Source organism: Acomys minous (assembly GCF_964271855.1).
Source record: "Acomys minous genome assembly, chromosome: 4".
NCBI classification, from domain to species: domain Eukaryota; kingdom Metazoa; phylum Chordata; class Mammalia; order Rodentia; family Muridae; genus Acomys; species Acomys minous.
In genome coordinates this window covers 61889691-61906373 of record NC_140486.1, presented here as the reverse complement: position 1 = coordinate 61906373, position 16683 = coordinate 61889691, and the positions used below count along the sequence as shown (strand labels likewise).

At 39.5% G+C, this 16683-nt stretch overlaps 1 protein-coding gene across 16 annotated transcripts in view; it reads right to left on the bottom strand.

Moving 5' to 3' along the window:
• NOL4 (nucleolar protein 4) overlaps positions 1-16683 on the bottom strand; it is a 344671-nt gene that overhangs the window by 50460 nt on the left and 277528 nt on the right. For all 16 annotated transcript variants that reach the window (XM_084778257.1, XM_084778267.1, XM_084778265.1 and 13 more), the window contains one exon: positions 16042-16155. In XM_084778257.1, coding sequence (XP_084634383.1) covers positions 16042-16155 — 114 coding nt within the window. The remainder of the gene's footprint in view (positions 1-16041; positions 16156-16683) is intronic.

Sequence of the window (16683 nt, the reverse complement as noted above, 5' to 3'; positions counted from 1 at the left end):
GAAAAGAACTTCACTCTGTGAGGTTCATGTTGGGGGGGGTGCATCTTCCAGCAGATACACCCTGAGGGTGGTACATAATAAAGCCCAGGTGTGGGGCAGGGACTGAGAAAAGAAAGTGGATTTACTCATGGAAGAGTTAGTTACCACCACATTTCAACACCTTCAAACCATCCAGTGTTACTTAGAAAGACAAAAACCGTGAACAAAAAATAACCCAGTTCTGGCTCTACAACTTTTGCACTGTGACTAACAAAAGCCACAACACACATGCTACTTTGTGTCTGATATACCTAAGCAGAAGAAGAACATATGTGCACTCAAACTCGAACTCTTAAACAACCAGCAAATGTACGTGTATGATGCAAACGTATGATGCTGTGTGGGGCGCTGCCTCTTCATGGTCTCCTTTATGCGCTGACCCTTGAAAATGATACCGAGAGGTGAAGACATTAGAATGTAAGCTTGGATCTGAGTAGAGGAAATGATTTTAACAGATGCAGTTACTAGAATACAAATAATCAATAGGTGTTAGTTCAATGTAAGTGCATACAGAAAGGGTCTTACCTTTTAGAAACAGGTTCAGTGTGGACTTTAAGAAAACTCAAGGGCAGTTGGACAGTGTCAAGGATTTCTTGAAAACCTCATTGGACTTTTGAAACTAGCTTCATAGGCAATAATTAATGGTATAAAGATGCAATTGAATTAAACTAACATGGCCTTCAGGGTTCTGCACTCTTAGTAATATTCAAATTCCTACATGCCGAGAGCTGGATTTTAGGAAGCATTCTTATTTCCACTACTCCAAATAGTGTCCAGCAATCAAAAGGGAGATGAATCTCACACGCTGCGCTTGTCTTTTGATATCCTTCTACAGGAAAATTATGTTTCTAGTAACATGAGCAGTGAGTTGCCGAAAAAGTATGGAGAAGAGAAAGAATCGAGGAAGAAGTAAGAAAAAAAGAAAAGGGGAGGAATGGAAAATCTAACCTTTTTAGGAGTGTTATTTTTATGAAAAATAGGTTGGCTTTTATTTATCTATGGGCATATTCATTTAATTTTAATGTTGTTGTTATCATTACGTGTTGATAAGGACTGAAGCCAGGGCCTCTTGTATGCTAAAATAAAATTTTTGAACAGAACGATCTACAACATTTCTTGTAGCTTTAACTTTTTTTGTCTTATAGTGCATATGTGTGCCCATAGTATGTGTGATACATGTTCATGTGTTTGTGTTTGTGTGTGTGTGTGTGACAGAGAGAGAGAGAGAGAGAGAGAGAGAGAGAGAGAGAGAGAGAGAGAGAGAGAGACAGACAGACAGACAGACAGACAGATACAGAGACAGAAACAGAAACAAAGAGAAAGACAGAGAGAGACAGAGAAAGAAAAAGAGAGACAGACAGACACACACACACACACACACAGAGAGAGAGAGAGAGAGAGAGAGAGAGAGAGAGAGAGAGAGAGAGAGAGAGAGAGAGAGAAAGAGAATGTACCACGCTGCCTATTTGGAAGTCAGAGAATTATTTCCGGAACTGATCCTTTCCTTCCACGGTGCTGAGGCAGGTTCTGGCCACTATGCCTCATGTACTCCAGGCAATCTGGCCTACAAGCTACATCTCATCTGAGGTGTGTGGGATTCTAGATCCATGCTATCATATCCAACTTTTACACATGAGAATCCAACTCAGATTATCGAAGTTTGCATAGTGAATGCTCATTTTAAAAACCAATGTCCCCCCATAAATTCTGGAATATACCATTTCATACCTTAAATGCTTTATAAAAAGTGACTTTTTCCCCTGAGAACATGTTTGCAGTCTCAGTTTTAGCACCCTCACACGCATGCCCACGCAGGCTCACAGGACCCTCACTAGTCCTATCTGTGCCCTCTATGTTTTCTAAGGGCGTCAGTTGGGCTACATTACTCTGTTGACTTCTCAGATACCTCAGCTGAAGACAGTTTCCTCTTTTATGTTGTACCTTGTAGTGAAATAACTAAGTTATCAAAAGAAAGACATTATTAGAGAAAGAGTATGCCTACTTACATGACTTGCCTGAGGATTTTCTTCCCTTAGACATACAAGCTTTTTGCTCATAATGAGATAGAGTCTTTCTCAGGTTTCACATTTAGCTATTGCCCTCTTTTATCTCTGGCTTTATGGTCTCTATCCAGACACCAGAGCCATAATATCTATTAAATTTCAATTATATTTTCATAAAAGAATTAGAAAACATAAAGGTTAGAGACAAAACCCAAAACGTGGCAGGCCCTCTCATGTACATGTGTCTGTCAGCTGCAAGAATGCTCCACTACATTTTCTGACATAAAAAAGCCAGGAATTCCAAGGAGTGGAATAGCTGGTTCTTGAGGAAGTCCTATTCCCAGTTTTCTGAGATAGCGCCAGATAGCTTTTTAAAGTGGCTGCACTAGACTGCATTCCCACCAGCAATGAAAGAGTGTTCCTCTTTCTCCATATCCTTGCCAGCATGTGGTGTCACTTGAATTTTTGATCTTAGCAATTCTGATGGGAGTAAGATGGTATCTCAGAGTTGTTTTGATTTGCATTTCTCTGATGACTAACAGCGTTGAGCATTTCTTTAAGTGTTTCTCAGCCATTTGATATTTGTCTGTTGAGAATTCTCTGTTTAATTCTGAGCCCCATTTCTCAATTAGATTATTTGGTTTGGTGGTGTTTAATTTCTTGAGTTCTTTATATATTTTGGATATTAGACCTTTGTCAGATGTAGGGTTGGTGAAGATCTTTTCCCAGTCTGTAGGCTGTCGCTTTGTTCTGTTCATGGCACCAAACAAGGACAATATGTACAGTCATCATCAATCCCCTACCCAGACCAAGCCAAGGGACAGAATATTCTCCACAGTTAAGTGGAGACTGGGGACTGACTTTCACATGAACTCTGGTGCCCCTTTTTTGGCCATTCCCCTTGATGGGGAGGCCTGATGGCACTTGGAGAAAGGAAAGCAGACTACCAAGAAGAAACTTGATACATTAGCAGCATACTCAAGGGGAGGAGGTTCCCATCAGTTACAGTCATAGGGAAGGGGAATGGGGTGAAAGCAGGAGGGGAGGGAGGAATGGGAGGATGCACGGGATGGGATAGCAATTGAGTTGTAATATGAATTATTTTATTTTTCAATTTAAAAAAATCAGAGAAAAAAAAGCCAGGAATTGTTGCAGTAAGCACAGAACATTACTTAGGATGTGTTTGATCTTAATAAATTTGACTTCCACCATGCCTGGCTTTAATTCCTGGTGAATTCGCAGATAATGAGATAATAGGAAACCTCTTTTCACAGAACCCTGACACACTGGCAATGGTTTTCCATATGTTGCATTAACAGAGTGTGAGTGACAGTAAATGCAGGTGCCTTGTAGAAACGTAGGAGTCACTGGATTGCCCCAGGCAAATATTTTTTTCCTCAAAATTATTGTTGGCACAGTGGAGTACATTGAGAGCATCATAAAGTTGAGCTTCCTGAGGTTGGAAATTTGAGAAACTTACAATACCCCAGTCAAACAAAGCTGTTGGACAAAGGCCACCAGCCCTCCCACACCATTATGAGAGAGAAGCAATCCACCAAGGAAGAGCTTAATCTGAAGCAGACACCTGTTTGAGGATCTGCCTCAGAGGACCACTTGTTCTGTTGTTTCATCTGTAGAAGCCTGTACCCAATGCTCTGATGTACACAGTAGGACCAGTGACCACATCCACGTTCAAAGCTGAAGGTATAGTTACTTTTGTCATGAAAAAAGCACATGGAAAGAATGACAACAGATGAAAATGGAGGGAAACTAATTTTTACCTAGGGCACTCTTCAGCTCCTTTAAAGCCCTGGCAATGCTCACTCAAGTCTCAAGCTAAGACTGACTGTGTGTCCACCGTGTATTCCCTGAGGCTGCTAGTCTCAGTGTGCATACTTCATGTGCGGTGCCAAGAGTCACAAAATCTCTTTGTCTGACAAATATGATCCAATTTTCTAAGCTCTGATATCTCCTAACTTCATAAGAGATGTGTGACTTCAGCGTAGTTTTCCCAATTTATGTAATATTGTTCCTTCCCAGTAACTAATGGTGTGTAAAGTGTATAAATTAAGGGGAAAGGATAGAACAATGAGTGAACAAATTACATGATAAAAACGAACTTATTTGGCACGAGACAAATATATCAGATTCATCATTTATCTTAAGCCTAAAAATAGCTGCTCTAAAGTAACACTAGCAAAGTGCCTTGATCACGGAGAACTCAGTCAATGGTGTGCTTTCTTGCTTTGATATAAAAAGCATCATCAACATGTGATGCTGAATTTCTGTGTTTGAATTCAATCCACTCATTCTTCCTATACAGTGCCATCTCTCACCTTCTGATTGATAACATTATATAAACAAAAGACAAGCCCAAAATTAAAAATACCATTTGCTTTCTATTTAAATATGTGAGAATTGTTCACAAGGTCAGAAAAGCAAACAATAAAGTAAGTGAATGATAGAGAAAGAAAATGATCAGAAAGTGTGGCTTGTGTCCAGATTCCCAAAGAATCCAGAGAGATCACACAAAGTAAATTGCTGAACTCCCCCTTCTTCCATCTGTCCAAGAGAGAAGCAATTTGATCTATATATGCCTCACACTATTATTGACACACAGACAGAATAATATGGCTATATTAAAACTAGGCACACATAAACTGGTGTATCATTTGCTATGTACAAACATGAGAAAAATAAGGACACACTTCAAACAGAAATAAACTCACTTTTTTTTAAAATGAAAAAAACTACCTAATTGATTTAAATACAAATGTCATGTCTGCTTTTTGATATAAAATAACTTTAAGGTAGAATAGTAATTTTGTATGTAACTATGTGGACACAAGTTATTCAAAATATTCTGAATTAGCTGAGCTAGACTGAAGTAATAAACAAATGACATTTCAATATTATTTGCATTTATTGTAGAAACATTGATCATATGCTTATTTTGTAGCAAATGGGTTTTATAATTGTTTTAGGCATATACCATAAATTGTAGTTAATATATAGAAAAATTCTGGAAAAATACATGGTATGAGGTAACTCTTTATAGACAGACACCTTCTAGCACACCTGATTCTGAAACTTTCTAGAAATGGGAAGTCATGTTTCTTCACCACTCTTGCTTGGAAGGCACTCAGTGTACGTATGATATCACAGGGCACCCTATAACCCTGAAAATCCAGTTCAATCCTCAGTACCCAACTCTATGTCTGTGGGGCCTTGTCGGCAGGCGGAGACTCTCCCTCCTGATAATGCTTAGACATAGGTGAGCAGACCCTCTTGTTGATAACAACCCACCAGATAGTTCCTTGCAGATCCTAACCCACAGGAAAGGTGTCAAAAGCTGGCTTTTTGAAGAAAAACATATAGAAAGTACCCTGGAGACAAGCCTGGGAAGTGTCCTGGGAGTGTCTCTTGGTATTCAAATAAGCTTTGTTTAAAAACCTGGAGGCTGGAAGGTTTGTTAGTGCAACCTCCATCCCTTCCCCGTAGCTCTCTGTCCTTGTCCTTTTTTAAAAAAACTTAGTGAATTAAAATCTAGTTGTTTGACTCTTTTTGTCTTTATTTTAATAAAGTGTAATTGGGCCTTTCACAAGCCAGATGCCTCCTTTCCCCTCTGGAAGGGACGCAGATTTCTATGGTCTCAACAGGCAGGCAGGCAGCTGCCCTGTGCTCCCTCCCTGCCCAAAAGGTCTCCTTCACCACCAGTTCTCAGGATGGAGTCTTCTTCAGCTAGCTTCCCGAAGGCTGAAGAAAACTCTGTGACCAGATTCTCAGCCCAGCCTCCCGGAGAAAGGAACCCACGCAGGCACTCGATGTACGTATGATGTCATAGGGCACCCCATAACCCTGAAAATCCAGTTCAATCCTCAACACCCAACTCTATGTCCTATCACTTCTTATCCAAAATACCTTGCTGGGGTGGAAGAAATGGCTAAATGATAACGTGTTCATTCTGCAAGCATAGAGACCTGACTTTCGTCCCTAGCATAAAAAAGGCAACGTAGTGCCACATACCTATATTCCCAGGGCTGGAGAGGCAGAGACAGGGGTTCCCAGGGCCTTGCTAGCCTGCCAGTCTAGCCAAAGTGGTGAGCTCCAGGTTCAATGAGAGACCCTGTCTCAAAACTATAGTAGATAGCAGAAGACACCCTACGTCAACCCCTTACCTCCACACACATGTGCACACAATGTATGTGTATTGTACACACATGAACACACACATACATGAACACACACACACACACACACACACACACACACACACACACACACACACCAAGCTTGCCCTATGAAGGCAGTTGTTTTTTATGGTAAAGGGCATTTCTTGTTTGGAAATGTTCTATATGTCAGGAATATATCTGAAAGATTTCCTGCCTGTCAACATCTAACTCATTTCTCAAGGTCTACCTGAAACAGTCTCTCCGCTTGAAGACCTCTCAATTTCCCGGGTAGGTTTCGCAGTCTCTCTCCTTGCTGGCTCACAGCCACCCACCGATCCCCTTCTATGAACCATCCATGCTTCATTGATCTTTAATATAATGAGAATTTATTAATGAAAAATGACGCCTTACCCAGTTTCAAAGTGAGCATTAAAATGACTGCTTAATGACTTTGCCAGAATTAAAAATCCACTACTATAAAATACCAAGCTTGGTCAGGAAAAAGATGGTGTTAGCAGACTCTCAGGAAACTTTTCTCTCTTTTCTGCATTGGCTAAATGTGTCTATCATACAGCAATGTATATTTGCCAAATAAATCATTTAAAATGGATTTAAAAGTAAATTTCCATTAATCATTCCTTACTGAGTCCAATGATTTAAAATTCATGAAAAAGAGTCGTTCATATAAACAGAAAAACAAAGTTTAAAAATGGCCAGGAAAGAGTTGTCATTTAAGAACACAAATGTAAACTCATTCCTGTTTGAGTCGAGCGCCATTACGCAGCTAATGCTGACGCAACACAAAGAAAGCAGTTAGTTTGCTCACAAAATACCAGCAGAGCTGTGGTTAAATATTTTTTTCTCTGCAGAGTTGTTTCAAAATACCATGGACACTACTTTGATGTCACTCAACCATTGTGAAACGTGCATAATGAACTCAGTTTTTAAAACACAAATGACAAATATGTACTGTTGTCTATGTGGCTTTTATATCGTATACAATGTTGCAGTTGGGCATATATCTTTGCTTTACCTTCGTTGAGTGGATGGCGTCCAGAGTAATGTTTAGCAAGCTTGTTTATGATTGAAGCATTCCAATCTGCAGGAAATTTCATTAAGGCAGAAAGTACACAACTCTCAATAGTTTCAAGAAGTCACAGAAGCTAACCAGATTCTCTAAGGCCTCTCTTTCTTCAAGATAATGTAATGAGCTTTAAGGACTGCTGAGCCCCCGCTGGAAGACAGCAGCAGAATTGTCTAAAAGAAACAAAGGCGGTCTGGAAGAGGATCAGGCCATCAGAGCCACCTGGAAAGGGTGCACTATGATATTTTGAGCTGCCTTCTGGCTATACAGTGTGTGCCAGGTTTTCAGCTTTCATGAGCAGTCACCCACCCTGAGCCTGGTGATGCAGCTGTCTTTGGTTCATTTCTGCTCCTGTAAGGAACCCTTCACTCATATTCCTGTAAGTGACCGCAATAAAACTCATTGGTTCACTGAGTTGGACTTCGGTGGTATCATACTTTGGTCCGTCATTGGTTCCTGGCCTGGCATGAGTAGACACCTTTTCCTGTGTCTCCCCAGGAAAAGTCTGTCATACAACATAGGGAAATGACGAGGAATGGGAAACTCTATGCATTAGGAACACATGTGAGATTGTCAAATAAATGTCATTAGTTAAAACCTATATAATGGAATAGAGAGATGGCTCAGTGATTGAGAGCACTGCCTGCTATTTGAGCAAACCCATGTTCAGTTCCCAGCACCCACGCTGCAGCTCACAATTGTCTGTAACTCCAGTATCAGGGAATCCAGTGACCTCTTCTTGCCTTCATGCTATCAAGCATGCCATACGCACATCATACATGCAGGCAAACACTCAGACACATAAAACGAAGCAAACAAACACATCTTTAAAATATATTCATGGAAAATAATATTTCCATAGTTTAACTCTTTAAAAATGTGCATGTGACCATTTCCAGTATCTGGCACAGGAAAGGAGATGTTGCCTTCACAATCTCTGGACGGGTTTTCTAATTTGCCCACCACATTTTGCTTATAAATTTAAGACCATTATGTGAGATGAAATTGTTAGTAACCTTTTCACATATGAAGAACACATGCACCTTTTCACATATGGAGAACATATTACATGGGAAGTAATTGACTAAATGCTGCCTAGAATCTTAGAGTCCATGTGAGTATACAGATGGTTAAATACAAACCCATCGATGGAAGTAAGAATCACACGCTATACACAATACAGTGTGGTATTGTGAGCCAGTCCACGACCATGTGATGAAAACTCATAAACAGAGTTATCACAAAAGACATTGGGAACTGACATTCTATTGTCATTCTTTCTGTAGCAAATATTGGACTTTGCGGTGTCCCTGTTAAATTGATCAGGCGAATGTAGGCTAGGAGACCTCCAAATGAGAAAAGATTATCACTGTATACTGGGTGACACTTAAAATAGCACATTATGTATAATGACTGAGCACAAATAAAGCTGGAGTTAACATTCACATGTAATTTAACTTATTGAATGAAGTCTAACAGATATGGTCACTTACACCCAATGACCTCATCCCTAGCAACATAGCAACCGTAGCAAAGCAAGAACAAGAAGCAATGAAGATAAAGGACTTCCATTATGTTTATCTTATACCATATGAATGTCTACCTTGAAAGCCCTAGAATTTTTTTTTAAAAGAAGGATAGAAGGGAAATTCATCTGCCATAATATGCACAAAGTTGACTGACAACTAGACGGTTTGGGGACTCAAGTTCAGTGTTTTTAAAATGGGAGTGACTGAGAGGGAGAAAGTCACTGGGCTGAAGACTCATGACTCAGTGCTACATCCAAGTCCCAGGTGATTTCCTCCACAGCAATGGAGACAGTATCCCCAAACCTTGGGGACAGTGTAGAGCAGCACCTCTTGCCATCAAAGAGGGTATAGCACGGGGTGGTGGTGGGTCACAAAAGCCTGACATACAGCATGGAGTACTGTGTGATTATCTCTATTCCCACATGATTGAAAAATCCAGGGAGAGACCTATATATATAGCCAAAGAGCATATTTTGAATGCTTGGAGGTAAAAACTTAAGCTGATTGTTTAGGAATAGTAAGAGGTTTGTGTTTTTGTATTCCCACATCTGTTGGAGTATCTCAGGGATGTCACTAGTATGTCAACCAAGAGACTACTATATGGCTTCACTTGAATTGTTACTTTTGGAAAACATGTGTCACTGACCCATCAAATTTGCACATGTGCAGAAGCAGAGGACACTTCAGTTTCTGCATTTTCATGAATGTGACATTCAGGAACAAGTACCTGCTGACTTTATCACTGCTGCTAGTGTCCTAGTGTCCACATATCTACACACTAAGACACTATTTTATTACTATGCTACTTTATTACTTTCCTTTAAGGCATTGCTAATATGAATGTTAGAGGATAATATTCTTTTTGACCATAGTCAATTCATACTAAATTTAATTTTTATATCAGATTTGCAAAGCAGATATTACAAGGCTATGGACCTTCTGTTTATTGAGAGTTTTAAAAGCCTTGGTGATTCTTCCACTTAATAATGCTGCTACTTAGAAACTATCCTGGACATATTAGGCGAGATGTCCATTATAAATGAAAACTGTATTAGGGAAAGTATAATGTGGCCTTAGTAATCTAAGAAAAGAAATTCATGAAGTAATAGGAAGCTTTCCAATCATCCCACAAGACTCACTGTGACATAAAAGGTACTCAGAAAGCAGAGGAAATGGAAGCTATAGTGTAATGCTCCCAACTTTTAGGAGGTTTCATCCTTAAAATGTTAAGAAACAATAGTGCTATAAAAGCAGGGTAGAATGTTCAGTAAACTTTATTAATTTTTCATAGTCAAAATCAATGCTAGATGATTGGAAATAGCATAAAATTTTAACAGTCAGGATGGTCATAAAATGTAAGATGACTAGTCTATAGAAGGACATCTTTCCAAGCCAGCTTGTGACAGTGGGAAATTTATTCAATGGATCTAAACATTGGTTTGTCCATTTCTATAAAATATCATGGCAGTTTCCTTAGACTTAAGTCTGAGAGGCCTTGGATAATGCTGTATCTTTTCTTGTGTCCTCAGTTGATACTGCTATTAATGAGGACATTGGTGTCTGACAACACATACTGTACCACACACACAGAGCCAAATATCATGAAATATAAAATAAAGAACAAACCCTCAATGGTGCTTTGTTTTCTTTATGTAGTACATGTTATTCTGTAGTTGGAAGAGCAATGTTGAAACATGCTAAAAGATTTGAAGACAAGGGATTTCTCCAAAATACTGAATGCTAGGAGCATAATAAAGAGCAAGGAAGCCTATGAATAGTGACAAGGAGACTCAAATAATAGATTTCAAGTCATATCCCATTTACTACAACAGTTTGTAATTGATTGTTTTAAATTCAATGTATGTTCAAACTTACTCATCTTAAGGAAATAAAACTGGAGTAATGTTTAAAAGGCTTCCTATTACAAAAACTGTTCCATGGAGCTAGGGTACCGGTGGATAAAACAGCATCCCTGGAAGTATGGGGATTTGACTCCCAGAACTCATAGCATGTGTCTGTACAGCCAACACTCTTAAAGTATGATGGGAGGCAGAGGCAAGAGCGTCTTCCAAATCTCACAGGACACCTAGCCTGGTATGCGCAGAGGTGGACATCAAAGAGACAGTGTCTCAAACAGGGTAGAAGATGAAGTTGTCCTCTGATCTCTACATATATGCCTTGACACTTACATACTCATATGCACACTATGTATACATAGGGAAAGCGGGGGTGGGGATTTTTGTCACTGTTTTTGGTAGTTTTCAAATGTGTGCAAGACAAAATAAAATGTAATAAGATTATCCTCATTTACACAGCAAGTCCAGTGCTTGTACCTATAATGCCATGTCTCCTAATAACAGGCCCACACACTAGTGCCCTAGAAGAGCAAAGGACCAAGCATGAAAAAATTCACATGTCAGTGAATGCATCCCTGTTAAATTAAAAATACAAGATCAGATATGGTGCATACTGGGCACTGCCATCTTTCACACGAACTCTGGTGCCCCATATTTGACCATGCCCCCTGGATGGGGAGGCCTAGTGGCACTCAGAGGAAGGATGTCAGGCTATCAAGAAGAGACTTGACACCCTATGAGCATATACAGGGGGAGGAAGTCCCCCTCAGTTACAGTCATAGGGGAGGGGAGTAAGGGGAAAATGGGAGGGAGGGAGGAATGGGAGGATACAAGGGATGGGATAACCATTGAGATGTAACAAGAATAAATTAATAAAGTATTAAAAAAATACAAGAGTAAGGAACTACGGGCTTTCTAGACGTTTCTAAGTCTTCAGCCAATACACTCATGCAGGATTTCTGTCACCAGTTTGCTTTTGATATTGTTTTCTTTTAGCTTAGTAAGAAAATCACTGTTTATTATTTTATTCTTCTGTTCCCTTGTTCCCTCACCTTTTATTAGATCCAAGTAAGCAACCGACATGCCAAACCCTCCCATTTGTCTTTTCTTAAATAGAATCAAAAGGAGTTACATCAGAACCAAGGACTGACTTCCCACTTTCTCCAGTAACTGCACAAGGGCCGTCTCCCAGCACCCCCTGCTTTATCCTTCAAGGACAGCACCTCCTAGAATGCTGCTGTGGAAGCTTCCAACCGCTCCATTGTAGAACTTTTCTCTGGAGTCACTAACTAATCTAACTAGGAGAGTGGCAGCTACAGATAAAAAAAAAACCTGTCACTTCCCAAAATCTTTATGTTAATCATTGATGAAGCATGTGAATCAAGTGGGTGGCAGTCCTCAAAAAGAGCAAAAAGGAACCATCAATAAGAAATGAATGTCCAGCTAGGATCCACTTCCAATCTCTTCCTCTTTGCCCTGTAACCTACGTAACTGGAAGAGGGAATGCTGACACTTAAAGGTATACGTGGTGGCACTTGCCTATAACCCAGTGCCTTGCCAAAGGAATGGGGCCACCTGGGCTAAAGAGAGAGACTGTGTCAAAGGAAAAAAGAAAATGACAGTAACAAACAAACAAACAAACACAATCCAAATCAACCAAAACAGCAACAAGGACGACAACAAAATTCGGGATGATAAAAGAAAGAAGAAAAAAAAATTGTAAGTTTCCCCTGTCAGAGGCATTTAAAAATGAAGTCTGGCACTGCTCCTTTTTTATTTTTTAACCCAAACTGAGGGAAAATTTAGATCACAAATTCCAGATTTTCCTGTGCAGGAACAGATGCCCTTCATGTGTCCCGGTGGGCACACTGACTCACTCCAGTTCTGTGAACTCCGATGTCTGATGAAGCTCTGGGCTTCTGTCCTTGCCACTGGCTGGCTTCCGGCCTGTGCTGCATAATAATCAGCTTTCTCTAGATTTATATGAACTGGACATTTGAAAGAAAGAATTTAGCACATTCATAACACCTTTCATGTTTGTAGCTCAAACAGCTCCATAAAATCCAATTAACTCATCAAGCTTCATAAACTATGTAGGACATGATTATAGCTCACCAGGTGGCCAGCCAGTGGCAGCAAAGGGTCAGTGTGGGGCTTATCAGAAACACAGACTTTAACCTTTTGGTTTCTGAAATTTCATGCCTTCATCCGGAGGAGGCTGACGAAAAACCTCCAGAGCCTGGGTAGAGTCTAAGAATTGTTGTTTCTGATTAAGGGTACACACAGAAAGCATGATCTTAAGACCAAGAGCCAAATAACCAGGAATACGTTTGAATTCAACGTGACTGTGATTCCTCAGTGCCAAGGTGGAAGGAGAATCGTGTGGCAGAAATCTCTGTGTGGCATCTCAAATGAGACCCACAGAGCTTGTAAGAATAAAGAGTTTAGGAATTTTTGAAATACTACCTATGTATGCCGAACTAACAGTCAGGGTACATAATCAGGCCTTGGTGTTTCCTTGTGGGCACATAACCAATGAAAAGATGCTATAGGATAACAGAAAGACTTCAAATGTGCTTTAAGAGAATAAAATGGGTAGGTGATTAATTTTTTCATGCAGTTTCACCTATGTATTGGTCTTCACACTTTTCTGGACCTCCTTTTTATGTTTATGAGCTTATTACTACCTACTTTTTAGGGCTGTGGTATTTGTGAATTTTCTAATAGATTTCCAAAAAACGTATAAATTATAATTTATTCATTTAATTTCAAGTGGTTGTGAGTATGTGAAGGGGGATATCAGAGGAAGACATTGGATATTGTTTCCTAGTGCTATCTAGTTACATTTCCTTTGAGGCTACTTATATTTTCTTTTGAGGCAGTCTTTTTCACTAGTATGGAACTCACAAAATACGATAGGCTATCTGGCAAGAGAGCACTAGCAATCGGCTTACCTATGCCTCCCTAGCTTTGTAGTTACCAGTACATACACCATTTGCTATTGCTTTCTTTGTGGGTTATAATGATTGAATCCAGGTGCTAAGGCTTGTAAGGCAAGTACTTACTCTCCAAGCCATCTTCCTAGCCCATAGGGTATAATTTAAAATATTGGGCTCGTACATATTACATCCATTTTGAGACTTTGAACCCGTGTAGGACTTGGAAAGAATGTTCCTACATGGCGTGATGTTGGACATGTTCCCATCCCAAAGTAGTCAAATTTTCTTGATACAATCACGATGTGTGAGCAAACAGAGAAAACAAAAGAGCAAGTTTGATGGGAGAGTCAAGAGACCAGTGGTACCCGTCCATCCCAGTCTGAGGAACAACAGAAGGCAATCTCATTCCTGAATATTGCCGGTAGTTTTTCTTTAATTTCTTGGTGCTTTTAGAAACAAATACTAGCCTGATTTAAAGGCCTTCGACACTGACAGCTTTCTGGAATTAAGACAGTGAATGAGGTGAGTGGTATGGAAGGTTGGATGTTTCTACTGCTCAAGTTAATCAGGTATGTGGTGCATACACTTAGCAATATATGAGATATAATTTATACTCTTCCTTCCTTCATAAAACGTAAGGAACCCATTGACTTTATGAGTTAGGTATCTCTCTTTTTTACTTTTATAACTTAGGCCAAGAAGAATGAACTGATTTGAACACATACCAGTGTATCACCTGTCGTGATGGATGCTGTAGCAAGACAACATAGACTATAACGCCACATAAATCTGTCCCATTTCATCAAATAGGGGCATTTCTGATACTGTGAAAACGTATTCTAGGGTCAGAAGGTGGGGGCACGTGGCTGTCTCTCTAGTAGTACAGTCCTTTCAATTCTAGAATGTTAGTATTTTAGGGTTTAGAATTCAGACATTTTCTCCAATGGACTGTGTCTGACAAGACACTTAGACATCAGACATCCAACTATGGGTGCTCACTGGTAGTTCAGTGCTGCCAAGGCAATGTCAAAGGACCTTGACAGGACAGCCCTCTAGGCAGCCCTTGCTGCTGCTTACCTTACATTGTTCCCAGAGCAATACTGAGCATGTCAACATGAACCCTATTCTTAAGGTTCTCATACAACCTGGAGAATTAGGGCTGTTACTATTGATTATTTCTCATGAGGAAACTGAAGCACACAGACTTGGCCTCACTTGTTGAAAGCTGTCTAATTAGCTATGGTAAAGATGGTAATCAAAATGAAGTGAATTTATTCTAAAAATGTGCAGGCTAATCAAGATGCCAGATGTCAGTGTGTATAAGTGTGATATCCCACCTTATGGTGAATTGCACCATTATAATGATGATAAATTGTTGACCAAGCTGATGACATGGACATATAAATATATACTGATGTCACCATCAATAAATCCAAAATTGGAATTTTTAAATAGTTTTAATCCAACATTGATACTGTATTTTGTTTAACTATAGGCTTCATCCTTTGCTTCATTCAGGATTATAAGTACACTAATAATAAATATGTAAAATAATGCCATTCTGAAATATTTAAAAGCTATTTCAATCTTGAAAAAGAAAACTTATTTGCTCTTTCTTCATAAGAAAAACAACACCGAACAAACAATTTACTCTGCACTCATGTAATTTGCAACAAGTATAAAGTATCCTCTTTATTTGTAAAATTTAATTAGAATAAAGCAAGCCTTTATCAAAGCCTATATAATGTAACACACTGCAGTTTAGATCATTCACTGTGGAAAAATTCAGAGGGGGACAGAGAAGGAAGTGAATGAAGTCTATTGTATAGATAGGAAGGAAAGACTTAGAACTAACAGAGCCACCAAGGGACACTCAAGTGAACAGTGCACCGAAAACGCACATGTTACACTGTACAGATAGGTAGATAATTAACAAGAAGAGTAAGGCCAGGACACGGATATCCTTAAGATTAGGACCTCTCTTATGACTTTCTAATCTTCAGAGATTCTTGACTCTGATTTCCATGAGAATAATCTTTTGTCATTGATAGTATAGTAACCTTCTCAAGCATTTTAGAATTATATAGCAGTACAGACCAGACAGCATTAAAGAAAGGTTCATTTTCATTACAAATGAACACAATCGAGCCCCACTCATAAATGACAAGGGAAATTTGAATAATATGACTACCAGTCAGCAAGAATCCCTTAATTAGCCATTAAATTAATACTAGCAGGAAGTTGAATTCAGTTTCGCTATTGCCTCCTTTCACCATAGACTTTTTTTTTTTTTTGGGGGTGTTTGCTTGATATTCATGGATCACCAGAGCACAGCATTTTTCAGATCCAAGTTTATAAGAACAGAACTCTGTGTGTTAGATCCATTCACGAATGTGCACTCCTTGGCACTCCTCAGTACCTGTGGTTTATCCAGACGCATCCTCTTGGCAGCATTTCTACTCTCGCTTTCACAGGCTGAAGCCAAAATACTCTCTGCAACTGCTGAAGTAAGGTGGGAAGGAATGGGTCGAGACTAAAAAAGAAGAGAGAAAGAATATGAAGAAATTATTAACAGTATCGTTAACAGACCACAAGTCAGAAGAGCTCAGGAGACCATCAACATGTGCAGGAGAATCTATTTCAATAGAGGAAATGGAAATTTTAAAGATGAAAAATGAAAGCTAGTTAGAGGTTAGAGCTGTAGCTGCTAACACAGCTCCATCATTCCTTCCCCGTGCCTCCGTTGTCATAAGTACTTATTCAGGGTCATTAACTTGGAGTATGAACAGGCAATGGCAAGGCTTCTGACCATAGTTTGCAAATAAAACATGCCTTTTAATTTTCTTATGGACATGACAATGCACAACAAAACAGAACAAAAAAACAAAAGACAGGGCTGTCACCAAGCAAGCAAACAAAAAAAGCTGTCAGACACCACACCATGGTATTTAATCTGCTTTTATTTTTTTTAAAGTATGTGTGTGTGTGTGTGTGTGTGTGTGTGTGTGTGTGTGTGTGTGTGTGTGAACTTACATAGCATGTACGTGGAGGCCACAAGACC